The sequence below is a fragment of the Erythrolamprus reginae genome, chromosome 9 (assembly GCF_031021105.1).
Source record: "Erythrolamprus reginae isolate rEryReg1 chromosome 9, rEryReg1.hap1, whole genome shotgun sequence".
NCBI lineage: Eukaryota > Metazoa > Chordata > Lepidosauria > Squamata > Dipsadidae > Erythrolamprus > Erythrolamprus reginae.
In genome coordinates this window covers 12,798,898-12,816,853 of record NC_091958.1, presented here as the reverse complement: position 1 = coordinate 12,816,853, position 17,956 = coordinate 12,798,898, and the positions used below count along the sequence as shown (strand labels likewise).

General features: G+C 40.1%; 1 protein-coding gene across 1 annotated transcript in view; it reads right to left on the bottom strand.

The window, feature by feature from the left end:
• GPATCH1 (G-patch domain containing 1) overlaps positions 1 to 14,579 on the bottom strand; it is a 31,639-nt gene extending 17,060 nt beyond the window's left edge. Inside the window, exons 1-11 of the mRNA XM_070760313.1 lie at positions 14,473 to 14,579; positions 12,854 to 12,988; positions 11,542 to 11,627; positions 10,607 to 10,767; positions 9,149 to 9,246; positions 8,493 to 8,548; positions 5,541 to 5,780; positions 4,577 to 4,724; positions 4,199 to 4,278; positions 3,837 to 4,041; positions 2,344 to 2,631 (exon numbers count right to left, since the gene is read on the bottom strand). Coding sequence (XP_070616414.1) covers positions 2,344 to 2,631; positions 3,837 to 4,041; positions 4,199 to 4,278; positions 4,577 to 4,724; positions 5,541 to 5,780; positions 8,493 to 8,548; positions 9,149 to 9,246; positions 10,607 to 10,767; positions 11,542 to 11,627; positions 12,854 to 12,988; positions 14,473 to 14,548 — 1,573 coding nt within the window. The 5' untranslated portion in view covers positions 14,549 to 14,579. The remainder of the gene's footprint in view (positions 1 to 2,343; positions 2,632 to 3,836; positions 4,042 to 4,198; positions 4,279 to 4,576; positions 4,725 to 5,540; positions 5,781 to 8,492; positions 8,549 to 9,148; positions 9,247 to 10,606; positions 10,768 to 11,541; positions 11,628 to 12,853; positions 12,989 to 14,472) is intronic.
• Between the last annotated feature and the right edge of the window lie 3,377 nt (positions 14,580 to 17,956).

The window sequence follows — 17,956 nt, the reverse complement described above, 5'->3', positions numbered from 1 at the left end:
CTAAATTTTTTTTAACAAAGGTATATGGCCACCCACCTTAAGCAACCCCAGCCCATTAAAAAAAAGTACACAAATAAAATAACACAATATAAAAGGCAAAAGGAAAGCAATTTTTTTAAAAAGTATCTAGTATGATTTGCTTGCTTCTTTGTACCCTATGACTATCATGTGGAAGTCATGACAATCATTAAGTGTTGTACCACATGATTCTTGATGAATGTATCTTTTTCTTTCATGTACACTGAGAGCATCTGCACCAAAGACAAATTCCTTGTGTGTCCAATCACACTTGGTCAATAAAGAATTTGAAAAGTGTTCGGAAACTCCAGATCGTGCAGAACGCGGCCGCGAGAGCCATCGTGGGGCTTCCCAGATTCGCCCACGTATCTACAACACTCTGTGGCCTGCATTGGCTGCTGATCAGTTTCCGGTCACGATTCAAAGTGTTGGTCATGACCTTTAAAGCCCTACATGGCATTGGACCAGAGTACCTCCGGAACCGCCTGCTACCCCACGAATCCCAGCGGCCGATAAGATCCCACAGAGTTGGCCTTCTCCGGGTCCCGTCGACTAAACAATGTCGTCTGACGGGCCCCAGGGGAAGAGCCTTCTCTGTGGCGGCCCCGGCCCTCTGGAATCAACTCCCCCCGGAGATTAGAACTGCTCCCACCCTCCTTGTCTTCCCTAAACTACTTAAGACCCCCCTATATCGCCAGGCATGGGGGATTTGAGACATCTTTCCCCCAGGCTTATTATAATTTATGTTTGGTATGTATGTGCTGTTTGGTTTTTAATTATGATAGGGTTTTTAGTTTTTTAATATTAGATTTGTGCCATTATAATATTGTTTTTATCATTGTTGTGAGCCGCACCGAGTCTTCGGAGAGGGGCAGCATACAAATCTAATAAATTATTATTATTATTCTATTCTATTCCAGTGCATTCCATTCCAATCCATTCCAATCTAATCTAATTTCTTTCTGATCCCCTAACAAGCAGAATCATAGACCAGAATTTGTTCTTGCCCGTCATTTTGATTGGAGCAAGCCATAATTCCTGCTTTGGATGTTCCATCACACAAACAATGAACCAGGGTTTCCTGGTGTTTTTAGACTAGTCTTTCTAGCAAATTATACACTAAAGAAATATTAACAGTGGAAGCAAGAATGTTTTAACATTCCTTACAAACTGGAATCTGAATCAATTGTAAATAATAACTATACGAAAATAACTAACATGATTGAACTTGATGTGCTGGCCACCGAATACGAGATTTTAAAATGCTGGACATATTGAGCATCAGAATAAATTTCTATTTCATGACGACAACTTATACATTGCCTCTTTTGCTTCCTCAGATTTGGGGGCTGCCACTAAATTCTGTGTGCTGTAGAGTATCTGAATTAAAATGAAAGTGTGCTAGATGAAGGGGCCACAAAAGTCAAGCTATTCAGCAATGGGTGGAAACTAATCAAGGAGAGAAGCAACCTAGGCCTAAGAAGAAATTTCCTGACAGTTAGAACAATTAATGAGTGGAACTTCCTCCAGAAATTGTGAATGCTCCAGCACTGGAAGTTTTTAAGAAGATGATGGATAATCATTTGTCTGAAGTGGTGTAGGGTTTCCTGCCTAAGCAGGGGGTTGGACTAGAAGACCTCCAAGGTCCCTTCCAACTCTGTTATTCTATTCTATTCTACAAATGTAAAGCCATCTTTGAGTTGACTTTAACTTCTGGGGACTTCTTGTCATTTTCTTCGCAATCTTATGGTAGTGCTTTGCTCCTTCCTATTTTTATAATGTTTTTTTTCACTACCCAGTCTAGCCTTGGGCTTTCTTGGTGGCTTCCTATCCCCGTACCAAGAAGGTGTGATTCTATTTAGTTGGGGTTTTTTTGGTGGGTAGCCAATGTTACCTTGAAAGCTTGATACCATCAGGTATGTTGAAGCAGAAAACTCTTTCAAATTCAAGCAGGGATACCTTCCCAGTTGGAGAATCTTCTAATCTTTTCAGTCTATCTATCCACTCCCAACCTCATGACAATATTTTCAAGAAAAATCCCCCATACCCATTTTTTAGCATTTATTAAAGAGTGGTGGGGGGGAAAAGACTGGTGTACGATAGTTTGCTTCCAGGAATAACTCCTGCTGGTGTGATGTCAGAAAAAAGGCTAGCTTTCTCTTTGATCTGTTAGTTGTCAGTATACAAGGAGTCATTTCTATGGCAGGGAATTAAAATACGATGCAGGTCACAGAAAGTTGCAAGAACAATTTCCGTTGTACATATGGTTCTTGCGTATGTAGCTACTGTGCCTAGAAAAGAGTTGGGGAAATGTTTGCTACTTGCCTTTCTTCCCACATGCAAGATTTTCTAAGTAATGTTCATATCTCCTTTGCTTTCCTGCATCGCTGGCAAATGGTTTGAAGTCTGTCGAGCTCGTTGTAGCTGCCTGGAACCCCAGCCTCAATTGCCAATTACGGGGCGCATCAGAGACAGAAGGAACTTGGAATTTGTTATGGGGAGATTGTCGGGGCACAGTGTCAGCTTTCAGTGGTGGTTGTATTGTCTGTTTCGCTTCTTCGATCCTCTGTTTGTCTTTAGCTGACAAATATTCCAGAACAGAAGTGGTTGGGCCTAAACAAGAAGGGAAAAATCAAGATAAACAACTAATTTTTTTAAGTTTACAACATACTGGTAGTGTAATAAAGCATGCATTGCCTTGTTTAGAGAAAACATTTGCAAAAAGCACCCATTTTAATAAATTAAAAATATGCATGCTTAACTGTATATTTAAATAGTAAGAGAAGCAGAGAGATAAATGATGGATGGATGCATGCATGCATGGATAGATGGATGGATGGATATAGGTAGACAGAGATAGATTAGGTATGTAGGTAGGTATGTAGGTTTTAAGTAGGCAGGTACGGACAGAGACAGAAAGAAACAGAGAAATAGATGATGGATAGACAGAGATAGAGAGAAAGACATAAGTAGGTAGATAAAAATGATAGCTAGATAGCTGGATAGCTGGAAAGATAGATGGATGGATGGATGATAGGTAGGTAGCTAGGTAGATAGAGACAGAGTCAGAGAGATGATGGATAGATAGAGATAAATTAGATAGGATAGACAGACAGACAGACAGATATATAGATGATAGAATGAATGAATGAATGAATGAATGAATGAATGAATGGTAGATATAGATAGAGAGAGAGAGAGATAATGGCTAGATACAGATAAATTAGATTAGATTAGATTAGTTAATTAGTTAGATAGATAGACAGACAGACAGACAGACAGGCAGACAGAAAGAGAGATAATGGATAGAGATAAGTTAGATTAGATAGATAGATAGATAGATAGATAGATAGATAGATAGATAGATAGATAGATAGACAGATAGAAAGAGAGAGAGAGAGATAATGGATAGATAGAGATAAATTAGATTAGATAGATAGATAGATAGATAGATAGATAGATAGATAGATAGATAGATAGATAGATAGATGATGTTAAAAAGACAACCAAAAATGCCCACAGAAAAATAAGTCAGAACAAAATTATTGTAGATTCCAGGTAGAGCAACATCTCTCAACCTTTGGGGCACCAGAGACCGATTCCGTGGAGAGAAGTCTTTCCGTGGACCAGAAGTGGGCCTGGTTTCGCGTGTTGCCTGCATCCCACAGAGGGGGCTTCGCTTGTTTACACGGCCTGGTTTCTGGCATGCTACAACCCAGTGCCGATCCACGACCCCGGGGGGGGGGGAGAGGAGGATGGTTGGGATCCTTGAGGTAGAGGACATACGTTGTGCAAAGTAAAACCAGGATATTGGATACCTTTCAAAGCAGTTTCGCCCAGCTCTTCCCTTCTCTCGGACGCAGTTTTCTGGTGTCTACATTGGACTGCTGCGTGGCTCAGAAGCTTCCCTGTGGATTCTGCCAAAGCTTGCAGTACGTGGGAGTTTTCACCGGTAGCTTTTATCACAGGTCGAAAGTAATGGATTGGTCTGTAGTCTCTTGGCAGGTCTGGAGGAGGATAAGTCTTTATGGGAAAAACAACAGAAGACAAAACATTTGTCTTGCTTGCAGAAAAGGGAGTAATTACATACTGGACATTGCGAATTAGGCAAAGTTCGTTAGAAGAGGCGTTCGTAAGATGAGGTACCACTGTATATTGACAGAAAGGAAAGTTAACTAACCTTGGTAGGAGTTACTGATTTAGATGCCAAGCAGAAACCATCCAAAATTTTCCCGAGATACTTCTTTTCTCTCTCTCTTCCTGTAAAATAATAAATTCATTAGGGCTTTCAAAGGAAACCAATGGGACGGAACACACTTCCTAAAAGGCCTCAACTAGTGATGGGTTGCTGATGGTTCAGACTGGTTTGACCGAACCGGTGGTGGAAATTTGCCCCCATTCGCTGAACTGGTAGTGATGGCCAGCTGGCCACACCCTGAACCGGTCCTCTGGTCTGCAGAGGGTAATTTCCCCGACGTGACTTCTAACGTGATGCGAACCGGTAAGGAAGGTAAGTAGAACCCACCCCAGCCTTAACCAATGATAAAACATTCCAAACCTGGCTTGCTTTTATAAGGCTTGGGGGCCGTCCAACCGTATAACCCGTCCCCTGGCTCTTCGTCTTTCAGAAAACTGTCATATTTGGAGAGGGATTCGACTGCATAAATATCTTCATCTTCCTCTTCCAAAGCGCCAACCCCAAAGGCCTAAAACAAGCACAGCATAGTTAGATTTGCATTCACTATTTTAACAGCCTAATTGAAACATAGATTTGCCTTCACTATTTTAATAGCCTAATTGCTTGCATCCTTAACATTTATACTGACTGGTTCCTAATATGATTGCATTGCTTATTTGTATCCAGACTATCGTCAAGTGTTGTACCTTATGATCCTTTAAAAATATATATATTATTGATAAAACACACATAATAAACAAAAAAGAAACAATTAACAAATTGTTAATTGTTTAATATTATATATAAATATATGTAATATATTATAATATATATTAATATTATTAATTATTGAAATATATTATAATATTATAATGTGTAATATATATATTTGAACTATATATATATATATATCTCCTTTTGCAAAAGTGAGTTATATATATACTGTATATTACTATATAATGGTCTATATCAAGTGTTTCCCAACCTTGGCAACTTGAAGATATCTGGACTTCAACTCCCAGAATTCCCCAGCCAGCATTCACTGGCCGTGGAATTCTGGGAGTTGAAGTCCAAACTATATAATATATATATATACATATTTGAATATTATATGTTTATATGTTTCCTTTTGCAAAGGTGCATTTACTATGTATTTATATGGAACTTTGATAAAACTGAAGCCTTGGAGTTTTGTTTCATTGGGGGGCTGTTATTTGAACCCTGACATTGTACTTATATGTGAATAAATCCTAACTGTTCTGAAGTGTGTATTAGACATTTTAGATTTCACTTGTTCATTTCTCAAAGCCTAATCCAAAATTTTAACCTGTCTTGATATTTTTACCTGTCCTGAAATGCCCAGTTTCCGTCCTTTACTCTGCCGTACGTCTCCAAGTTGACTTAGTTTTTCAGAACTGAGGCTAACAAGATTTAAGGATTCTTCTGAAGTGCCAAATAAAGCTCGGTTGGGATCCAGCCCTTGGTAACCCAGTCCGTGGACGTTTTCTTTTGGAGTCAGATCTACCGGCATCACATCTTTGGGGGCAAAGGTCACATTTTCCGGCTGATATTCATCCTCTTCTTCCTTTGTAAAATAAATGTCGGTTATTCAGAATGCAGTGGTAAAGTTGGCAAAATGTTACACACACACACACACACCCCGCTTCTTCCCCACTGGCAATTCTTTAAAGTGGCATGTGTTGGTAATTCTAAACAGTAGCAATAATAATAAATAAATTACTATTTATTTATTAGTTTATTTATTAATTAATTAGATTTCTATGCTGCCCTTCTCCTGAGGCTCAGGGTGGCTCACAACAAGTAAATACCTAAACATGTAAGAAATCTAAAATTAGACACGTTAAAAATTACTAAAAAACATATAATTTAATTTCTAAAACCCACAATATATTTTAAAAACCAGTCATCCACATTCATAGAAACATAGAAACATAGAAGACTGACGGCAGAAAAAGATCTCATGGTCCATCTAATCTGACCTTATACTACTGTATTTCTTGTATTTCATCTTAGGGTGGATATATGTTTATCCCAGGCATGTTTAAATTCAGTTACTGTGGATTTATCAACCACGACTGCTGGAGGTTTGTTCCAAGGATCTACTACTCTTTCAGCAAAATAATATTTTCTCATGTTTCTTTTGATCTTTCCCCCAACTAACTTGTTCTTGTGTTCACTTTCCCATTAAAAACACTTCCCTCCTGGACCTTATTTAACCCTTTAACATATTTAAATGTTTCGATCATGTCCCCCCTTTTCCTTCTGTCCTCCAGACTATACAGATTGAGTTCATTAAGTCTTTCCTGATACGTTTTATGCTTAAGACCTTCCACCATTTTTGTAGCCTGTCTTTGGACCCATTCAATTTTATCCCTATCTATTTGTAGGTGAGGTCTCCAGAACTGAACACAGTATTCCAAATGTGGTCTCACCAGCACTCTATATAGCGGGATCATAATCTCCCTCTTCCTGCTTGTTATACCTCTAGCTATGCAGCCAAGCATCCTACTTGCTTTCCCTACCACCTGACTGCACTGCTCACCCATTTTGAGACATTCTGCCAACCTTCACAAAAGTATCCTAATCTTATTTATTTATTTATTTATTATTTGGATTTGTATGCCGCCCCTCTCCGAAGACTCGGGGCGGCTCACAACAAGTGAAAAACAATCCAATACAATCCAATTAATTAAAATATTATAAGTTTAAGAAAATCCCCTATACTAACATACACACATACAGGCATACCATATATAACTTCAACGTGCCCAGGGGAAGATGTTTAGTTTCCCCATGCCTGACGGCAAAGGTGGGTTTTGAGGAGTTTACGGAAGGCAGGAAGAGTAGGGGCAGTTCTGATCTCCGGGGGGAGTTGGTTCCAGAGGGCCGGTGCCGCCACAGAGAAGGCTCTACCCCTGGGGCCCGCCAACCGGCATTGTTTAGTTGACGGGACCCGGAGGAGGCCCACTCTGTGGGACCGAATCGGTCGCTGGGATTCGTGCGGCAGAAGGCGGTTTCGGAGATATTCTGGTCCAGTGCCATGAAGGGCTTTAAAGGTCATAACCAACACTTTGAATTGTGACCGGAAACTGATCGGCAGCCAATGCAGACTGCGGAGTGATGGTGAAACATGGGCATACCTGGGTAAGCCCATGACTGCTCTCGCAGCTGCATTCTGCACGATCTGAAGTTTCCGAACACTTTTCAAAGGTAGCCCCATGTAGAGAGCATTACAGTAGTCGAACCTTGAGGTGATGAGGGCATGAGTGACTGTGAGTAATGAGTCCCGGTCCAGATAGGGCCGCAACTGGTGCACCAGGCGAACCTGGGCAAACGCCCCCCTCGCCACAGCTGAAAGGTGGTTCTCTAATGTGAGCTGTGGATCGAGGAGGACGCCCAAGTTGCGGACCCTCTCTGAGGGGGTCAATGATTCCCCCCCCAGGGTAATGGACGGACAGATGGAATTGTCCTTGGGAGGCAAAACCCACAGCCACTCCGTCTTATCCGGGTTGAGCTTGAGTCTGTTGACACCCATCCAGGCCCCAACAGCCTCCAGGCACCGGCACATCACTTCCACCGCTTCGTTGACTGGGCATGGGGTGGAGATGTAAAGCTGGGTATCATCGGCATATTGATGATACCTCACCCCATGTCCTTGGATGATCTCACCCAGCGGTTTCATGTAGATGTTAAATAGCAAGGGGGAGATGCATTGTAAAATGATTGCCACAGCAGACTTTATTAATAAAAACACTGCAGATGGCAGATTTGAAAACAAAAAAATTCCTCAATATTCCAAAGATGGGGATAGGGCAGTGAAAGTTGATATTCTCTCTTGGCTGGAAGATCTGCCTGAAACTGACCAGACTATAATCAGTTCCCACTGAGGGTTATTTAGCTGTTGTTGTTTAGGTATTGGTCTCAAAATTATTTTTTCATCTCTTGTTGTATTTTCCATTGTCACTCTCTGCAGCAATTAATAAAGAAGAACTCATTTTTACTCCTTGCCACTTTATTTATAAAGTCATTGTCTGCATGTAAATAATTTACATGAAAACAGGTCAAAGCTTTCATGATGTTACTGATGCCTTTACAAAAAAGGCAGTACAAGATGAGGGCCAACGTTTCTTCACTTACTGAAAATTACAAGGCATTAAGATATTAATATAATTGTTGTAATACTCATTTTTGTAGCCACAAGAAGTTGGTATTTATTGAATAATTCCAATTAAGTTAAAAAAATATATGTCAATTTCCAACAAATGCTATAAATTACCTCTGAATCTTCAGATCCTGGAGGCAAAGCACAGCCATATATTTTTACTCCAGGCTCTGTAATCAGTGACAATCATGATTAAAATGTTGCATTTTTTCCATGACTTTTATTGAAGTATGAAACAAGTTATGCTGCTACGATCCCACTAAATTCAAAGTCACTTAAGCTATTCCAGTATACATGTGACAAATTATACAACAGCAGACTACTAACCCAGTTATATACATTTAAAAAAAAATAGATGGATCAAATTTGATATATGTGGGCAGCCATATCTTAAATATGAAGATGGAAAAAAGTATTTTGTAATATTGTGCTTCTCCTCTTACAGTACAAGAAAACAAATTAGGAAAGCTGTTTAGGAACCCTGATTTCATATTTCACCCAAACCAGAAAAACAATACTTATCTGTTTTGAAACAAGTCACAATATTGTATAATTACAAACAATGGTTCGACATTCTGACTTATATCAAAATCACAGCGTTTTCCTAATTTGGACAAAATGGGAAAATGTGATTGGGTCATTCGTGCTTTGCTTGGTTGTACTTCAAAGGGAGGAGAAAAGGCCTAATTAAGCAAGGACATAATTACCTGAACTAGATTATTCATTTTATTCTGATCTTGTTGCAAAACAATAGATTCAGGGGAATGTACCAGGTTTTTGCTGCCGTGGCTTCCTCTTAACTCGGGGCCCAACTCCCTGTCCTTCTTTCCAGCCCATTTTTCGCAACAAGTCAATCCCAATTGTTATTCTGGAAAAAAAAGAAATGTTAAGTGAGTTTTATGACCTCTCTTGCCCCAGTTGTTAAGTGAATCATTGCATTTGCTAAGTTAGTAATCCTGTTAGAATAGAAGAACACTTAGAAGCAGAAAAATCCAAAAGCAAGTTCACAGCCCCATTCTTTAGAAAATTGTGGTGTTTTCTGAATACAGTGATCCCTCGTCTTAGGAACTTAATTGGTTCCGGGAAGAAGTTTGTAAGGTGAAAGGTTTGTAAGACGAAACAGGAATCAATGGAAAAGCGATTCATGCATGCAAGCCCAAAACTCACCCCTTTTGCCAGCCGAAGCGCCCGTTTTTGCGCTGCTAGGATTCCCCTGAGGCTCCCTTCCATGGGAAACCCCACCCTCTGGACTTCCGTGTTTTTGTGATGCTGCAGGGGAATCCCAGCAGCGCAAAAAAGGGTGCTTCGCTGGCAATGGAAGTCCGGAGGTGGGGTTTCCCGCGAGGGGAGCCTCAGTGAAATTGCAGCATCGCAAAAACACGGAAGTCCTCGAAACCCCACCTCCGGACATCCGTGTTTTTGTGACGCTGCGATTTCGCTGAGGCTCCCCTCGCTGGGAAACCCCACCTCTGGACTTCCATTGCCAGCGAAGCGCTCGTTTTTGCGATGCTGGGAGTCCCATGCAGCATCGCAAAAACACCGAAGTCCAGAGGTGGTGTTTCCCATGGAGGGGAGCCTCAGGGGAATCACAGCAGCACAAAAACAGGTGCTTCGCTGGCAACAGAAGTCCAGAGGCGGGGCATCCCAGTGGCGGCGGCTTGGGTTTGTAAGGTGAAAATAGTTTGGAAGAGGCAAAAAAATCTTAAACCCCAGGTTTGTATCTCGAAACGTTTGTATGACGAGGGGTTTGTAAGACGAGGTCTCACTGTATATACTTTTCACAGAGAGAATTGGATGTAGTGATACATCCATCCACTCTGACAGAATGGTATTTACAAGAAAGATTAAAAGGTTCCTTGGGGATACTCCAAATAACTTAAAGAGCAGATGCTGAAGGAAGGAAAAATAATATGTTCGCTTCAAAAGGTAGGATTACAGTTCAAGTATATGTTATATTTTGTATGTTTGCAGAAATATATGAATATTCATTTCTGAAAAGGAAGAAAACCTATGGAACTGTATAATTTCTTATGAATCCAATGACCTGTGAATCAAAAACGGTTTATTATATAACTGTGTAATTATTGTTTTGACACTTTATCATGTTTTATTGTTGTTTGTAACATAAAATTTGAAAATACCGGTAAATAAAAAGAATAAAAATTCAAATAAAAAAGAATAGAATAGAATAGAATTCTTTATTGGACCAAGTGTTTTTTAATACTTACTTCGCAGGTGTGATGAACTCATCCAATACTGTAGCTCCAGGGATGGGTGCAACTATTCCTGCTAGCTGTCTGGCCTTCTCCTGGATTTTGTCTTTACTTTGGGAAGCAAATGTATCTGTAATTGTAATTTCCTTTGGTGCTATGCCATGTTCACCAAGATCCTTCCAGGAAAAATAAGATGGGGGTTAATTTGGGGGGTGGGATCAGAATATTTTCTTTCCAAGTCTACAGATTCAAATTGTGACTTTGAAGCAAAACAGCAACAGATGCACTTTCTTTATACAAAAATCACGGTTCTTTATTTAAACAAAGCTATTTAATCTTATCTGTTAACCATGCAGTAAAAGTTTATGTAGAAAACACCAGGCTTATATTTATCGTTTGTATGGCTACCCATCTCATAGAAGTGACTTTGGATACCATAGATATATACCGTATTTTTGGAGTATAAAACACATCTTTTTCCTCCCTAAAAGAGGCTTATAACTTGGGTGTGTCTTGTACTCTGGATGTAGCTTTTTTTTCAGCCCTAACTAGCTGCTAATGATCTTCCCAGCTCTTAACTTGCAGGCTCTTTCATTGTTTCTCTCTGCAAAGAATGTTTTCCAATCCCTAAGTCTTTGCAGGGTTTTTTTCATTGCTCTAGCTTGCTCCGAACAAATTTCTTTCCAGGTGCTGATGATGTTCCCAGCTCTTACTGGCTTGCAAGCTCTTTCATTGTTACTCTCTCCAAATAAAGGTTTTTTTAAAGCCCTAACCAGGGGATAAAATAATGTGCTGAAGCTGACCAGACTAAGGACATTAGCCAGATGAATACCTGGTAAGCAGATCCTTCTCCATATTTTCCTCCCTCAAAACTAAGGTGCGTCTTATACTCCGAAAAAATATGGTAAATAGATGGAATGATATAAATGCAATAATCTCCATCATCTTACTTCTTCATCCATAAAATCTTCTGGCCCGAGAACTTTCTTTTCTGCTCTGTTTTGGCGAGATGACACAAAAGTTGATGGTGCCCATCCTTAAAAGACAAAGCATTGTTATAAAGATGTGTGTTTATAGCAGAATTGAGAAAGACTGAATTTCCAATTAAAACTGCAATTACTATACCCACTCTTCTTTCACTGGTTTACTACCGGTATAACTGAATAACTGACATGCTATGTCTGAGCGGACATTTATGTATTATTGTGTTGGAAATTATACTAACCGCATGACAGGTGATTTTGCATATGATTTCCTAGCTTAGGATAATATACTGTGAATGTTTTACTTTGTTATTTGAGCCTATAATCTCAAGCATTGGACTACGACATTAACTTTTTTCCATCACTTTTTTTGAACATGCCAGTATCAGCAGAGATCCCAAATAAACAGTACTGCCAACCAAGCCACTATGACTGGCTTGCAAAGTTCACACAGGCTTACAAAGCATGCAAAGTTTTAAATGAAAGTACTGCATTATGAATCAGCACTATATGTGTCTTTATCTATAGTAGTCTCTGTCTGACAGTCTACTCCAAACAATTTAAACTATCATTAAATTACATAAATAGGATGCATTCCCATGATCTACTCCATACAATTTAAACTACATTGCCCAAAAAAATAAAGGGAACACTCAAATAACACATCCTAGATCTGAATGAATGAAATATTCTCATTGAATGCTTTGTTCTGTACAAAGTTGAATGTGCACAACAGCATGTGAAATTGATTGTCAGTGTTGCTTCCTAAGTGGACAGTTTGATTTCACAGAAGTTTGATTGACTTGCAGTTATATTGTGTTGTTTAGTGTCCCCCCCTTTTTTTTGAGCAGTATATTATTAAATTACATAAATAGGATGCATTCCCCTGATCCAGCACTTTCACAATCATTTAGAAGCCACAATGGAGACACCGTACGCATAAAGCTGTATAACTTCACACAGTGTGTACAACTAATCAAGATTTTTACCATTTTGGACTTTTAGAAACATAGAAACATAGAAGTCTGACGGCAGAAAAAGACCTCATGGTCCATCTAGTCTGCCCTTATACTATTTTCTGTATTTTATCTTAGGATGGATATATGTTTATCCCAGGCACGTTTAAATTTAGTTACTGTGGATTTATCTACAACGTCTGCTGGAAGTTTGTTCCAAGGATCTTCTACTCTTTCAGCTTTTTTTTAAAAAAATAACCCAACTCAGCCTGGATTTATGCTGAGAGGAACAAAATACATTTTAGACATAGATCATTACTAACCTTCTTTGGATCCGACAGTGTTAAAGTAGCCAGCTGAGAAACCACCACTGAACGCACCATGAAATCGTTTATACCGCCCTTTCTCATCTTTGACCGTCTGGTCTTGGAGAGGAATTGGCTTCTTAAGGCGCTCACCTGGAAGGAAGGAAGGAAGGAGGGAGGGAGGGAGGGAGGGAGGGAGGGAAGGAAGGAAGGAAGGAAGGAAGGAAGGAAGGAAGGAAGGAAGGAAGGAAGGAAGGAAGGAAGGAAGGATGTTTTAGTTCACTTCCCCCTTGCAAATTCTCATTTTTTCTAGTATTGAGGATGTTACCGAGTCAGGTAATAAAACGTCTGCAAAAAACCCCTCAAAACCCTGAGAGTACCAAGGACTCCACAGTTCTTCTCCTCCTCTCTACAACCCCCACTTTTGTCTAGCACTGATGTTAATTATTTATTTATATATATATTTCTGTCATGTTTATGTCATGTATACTGGAGGTGGTGGCCCTTTGAGAGCAGTGTGCAACCAAGTTTCATTTTAATATACAGTATGCCGATTAATGTACATTATTTTAAAGTGACAATAAGTCATTATTTTAAGTTGAGTAATGAAATGTCTGCAAAACAAAAACAACAACAACAAGCAAGCTCAGAGAACACCAAAGATCCCACAAACCTCCCTGCAAATTCTCCTTTCTTCCAGCTCTGAGGATGTTATCTAGTCAGGTAATGAGATGTCTGCAAAAAACAAACAAACCTGAGAGCACCAAGTCCTCCTCCTCCTTCCTACAAACCCCCTCTTTCTTCTAGCATTGATGTTACCTATTGCATACTTTTTTATTTATTTATATTTCTGTCATGTTCATTTCATGTATACTGGAAGTGGTGACCCTTTGAGAGCAGTGTGCAACCAAGTTTTATTTTAATGTATGCAAACTAGTGTAAATTTAAAGTGACAATAAAGTTATTTTAAGTTGAGTAATGCAATGTCTGCAAAGCAAAACAAAAAAACCCAACAACAAGCAAGCTCAGGGAACACCACAGTCCCCTACAGTCCTTCCTGCAAATTCTCCTTTCTTCCAGCTCTGAGGATGTTACCTAGTCAGGTAATTAAACGTCTACCAAAAACAAAACCTCTTAAGAGAGCACCAAGGACTCCATAGTCCTCCCTGCAAATTCTCCTTTCTTCCAGCTCTGAGGATGTTACCTAGTTAGGTAATGAAACATTTGCAAAAAAAAAATCACCCTAATTTAATTTATTTTATTCGACTTCTCTGCCACCCAATCCCATGAGACTCAGGGGGGCTTACAACAATAAAACAATACAATAATAAAAAGAAGTCAAATACAACAGTAATTATAAACCCCAATTAACAACCCAATTAACAACTAAGAGAGCACCAAGGACTCCACAGTCCTCTCTGCAAATTCTCCTTTCTTGCAAAACTGAAGTTGTTACCTAATCAGGTAATGAAACGTCTGCAAAAAAAAAGCCCTTAGAGAGTAGCTCCTCCTCCTGCTGCTGCAAACCTTCCTTTCTTCTAGCATTGAAATTGTTACCTAACCAGGTAATGAAACGTCTGCAAAAAATAATAATAAATAACCCCAACCAAGAAAGAGACCGAATAGGCGGATTTTACCTTCCTCCAAGAGCTCCAGCGGGGTCCCGAAGCTCACCAGCTCCTCTTCCTCCTCGTCGCTGCTGCCGGCTGCCATCTTGGGGCAAGTCTCTGAAGGAGGAGGAGGGGCAAGAGGCGGGGCCTGATCGGTCAGCCATTTTTCCCCGCCCCTGTGGCGCGCGCAGCTCGAGAGGAGGCGCGGCCGTCCCTCAGAGAAGGAAAGGAAGGAGAAGAAGCGCGCTTGCGTTTGATTTCTGCGCGGTGCGCTCTGGGAATTTGTGGATTTATTGCTCGACAGCAGGGCTGAATGTTTACGAATGATCTCAATAAAGCTTTGTCCTGATCTAAATAAATCCTAACTTGTGTTTTGTTTTTTGGCGGGGGGAAGCCTAGGAGTTGTCAAACAGTGTCAAACAAACCACGTCGCCTTAAAACGACCTAAGCCTAGCGCATAAAAATCGTCAACAGACTACTTCAGCTTCAACGACAACAACATACGAGCACACAACAGATACAAGCTTCAAGTAAACCGCTCTAAACGCGACTGCAGGAAATACGACTTTAGTAACCGAGTAGTTGATGCATAGAACTCACTACCTGACTCTGTAGTATCATCACCTAACCCCCAAAAACCTTACCCTTAGACCAGTGTTTCCCAACCGTGGCAACTTGAAGGTATTTGGACTTCAAATATTGAGTATCTCAATTCCCCCATGCCTCACTACAGAGGTGGGTTTTAAGGAGTTTACGAAAGGCGAGGAGGGTGGGGGCAATTCTGATCTCTGGGGGGGGGGAGCTGGTTCCAGAGGGTTGGGGCCGCCACAGAGAAGGCTCTTCCCCTGGGTCCTGCCGAACTAGTCGACGGGACCCAGAGAAGGCCAACTCTGTGGGACCTAACTGGTTGCTGGAATTCGTGCAGCAGAAGGCGGTCCCGGAGATATTCCCTCTCCCATCCTCCAGAGGCTCTCTGGAAGACAAAAATGCCCTCCGAGAGCCTCTGTATGAGCCAAAATTCAGCTGGCCGGCACATACAAGCACATTGGAGCTGAGCTAGGGCAACGGCTCACGTGCTAGCAGATATGGCTTTGCATGCCACCTGTGGTACCTGTGCCATAGGTTCGCCATCACTGACCTGGGTGGAGAAAATCTCACTTCCAGAAGCATTTGAAAGTAAACATATCCTTACCTGGCAGGGAGGTGTGGCTAAGCGCACCTTCACGGCCATCAGCCGGGCTAATTTGACCAGAAGAGGTCAGTGTGAGTAAACTGGTTTGTGTGTTTCTGCACATTTTAATTATTTTTCAAGCTTGATGACTCCCAGAATTCCCCAACCAGCATGTGTGGGATTCTGGGAGTTTTGAAGCCCATGAATCTTAAACTTGTCAAACATGAGAAATCTAGAGAGGCTATTTTTTAAAAAATTGATGGGTGTGACCACAACTTTCAGTATGAATCACAGCCCTGGCATCTGCAGGAAGTGTTGTGATGTCAGAAGAATGACATGCCTGCAGTGACGCCAGCATGCAAATGAGGTTATGAAATTGACAAGTTTCAGGATTTGGGGATTGAAAAAGATGAAACATTTGAGGATATTTGCTTCATGATGACAATCACTGAATAGGAAAGGAGCAAAGGGCATAATTTCTAATGTATTCATTGCACATTGCATTTTTATTTTCAGATATTTTGAATCCCACCTTTATTATATTTTATAAATAAGTCAAGTTGGCGAACGTATCCAACACTTCTCCCTCTGAACAGAATGATGAAAGCTTCCCACTTATGTGCATTGAATAAACATTGCTATAACACCTGGGTGTTCTTTGGGATTTTCACATGTATTTTCCCCCCTAGACACATGATGTGCATACTCGTAGTGCAGTCAAAAAAATATTAGTATTATTTATTTTCTAAGAATGCCTTTGAAGCCTAGGTGGGCTGCAGAAGTCTTTTTGGAAATAAAGATGAAACTTGAGTGCTGTGCCTTGCAGGATGCAAATAACCCCCCATCCAATAAAGAAAACAAGAAAATTGAGTGAAAGTCATAGAAAGCCAATGGTATCTGATTTGTGCGTTGCTGGGGTTATGCCTTGCGGAAAATCAGGATTTGCTAGAAATTCCTGAATGCATGATTGGCAGAGGACTTTCTGGAATTGGAGGTTAAAACCAAGATTATTATTTATCCACAATGCTTGAAGCATATGTGTGCACAACACCCAATATTCAATATATCCGTGGGGGTGTTGCAATTGGCACTTTGAGCTGTTAATCTGAAAAATGTTATTGTTCTACATAGGTTTTATAATACCTAAGAATATCACATTATGCTCTAATACATAATGCTCTAATATATAATAATTCTCGACCTTTTTGTGGCTCATGGCCTCCTCTGGAGCCCTATTTACCTCTGGGGCTCACCCACCTACACGTTTGCCATCCTTAAGCTGCTTATTGTAAAATCATTCCTGCCAGTCAAGTTTGGATGGCTGCCTGTGATCTCTTAACAACATAATATGGCATCCTGAGTGTAGTGTGCCGGATGGCCACTAGGGGAGCTTCGTCCGTGCGGAAAGAGCGGCGTTTATGATTGGTTGTTTGTTTTTGACAGCTGGGTATAAAAAGGAGACCATAGAGTTCACATTGAAATCTTGGGGTTGGAAAAGATTTGTTCTAGGATACCTTCCAACTCTATGATTTGATCTTTATATCCTGTCATAAGGATTTTCAATTTTAAAAAGCAATCCACTATCGATAAAGTTATAGTTAGTATAATGTTTCTCAAACTTGGCAACATGTGGACTTTAATTCCCAGGATTCCTTAGCCAATATCATAGCTGGCTGAAGCATTCTGGGAGTTTAAGTCCTCCTACCTTAAGGCGGCCATATTTGAGAAACACCGGATAGTATATCTTTGTCTTTAATCGTTTTTTATTTTATTTATGTTCCACTTTTGCATCATAGACTATCGGTATTTTGTTTTGCCAATTCCTTTACTTTCCCAGCTTTGCTTAAGATTTTGGTCTCCCACTAACCAGGCCCAATCCTGCTTGGTTTTAAAAAAACAATCAGTTTCATTTAGATGCTACCATCCTACCAGATACTGGAAGTATTAAAACACAGCACATTTAAAAACATTTTCTTTCAAAAATTATGGTAAGTGATTTTTTTTTAATAGAAAAAAAGTTAAGTAACCAAAAATAAGGCATGTCTGCATATTTTGTCTTCCTTTAACAACATCTCGGAGATATTCTTCCTTTTTGTTTCTATTCTGGGCAATGAGTTGCTTTTCAAAAGCATAGGAGAATACACACACACACACATACAAAGGAGGACAAAAGTGAAATAAAAATATCTCACTGACTCACTAACATTCCTTTTGCTGAATAAGTTTGACATATCCAAAGTATCTGCCTGACCTTTGAAACTTTCGTCATTTGAATTATATATATATATAATAAGCCCGAAATAGATCTACAGTAGTCATAGAAACATAGAAACATAGAAG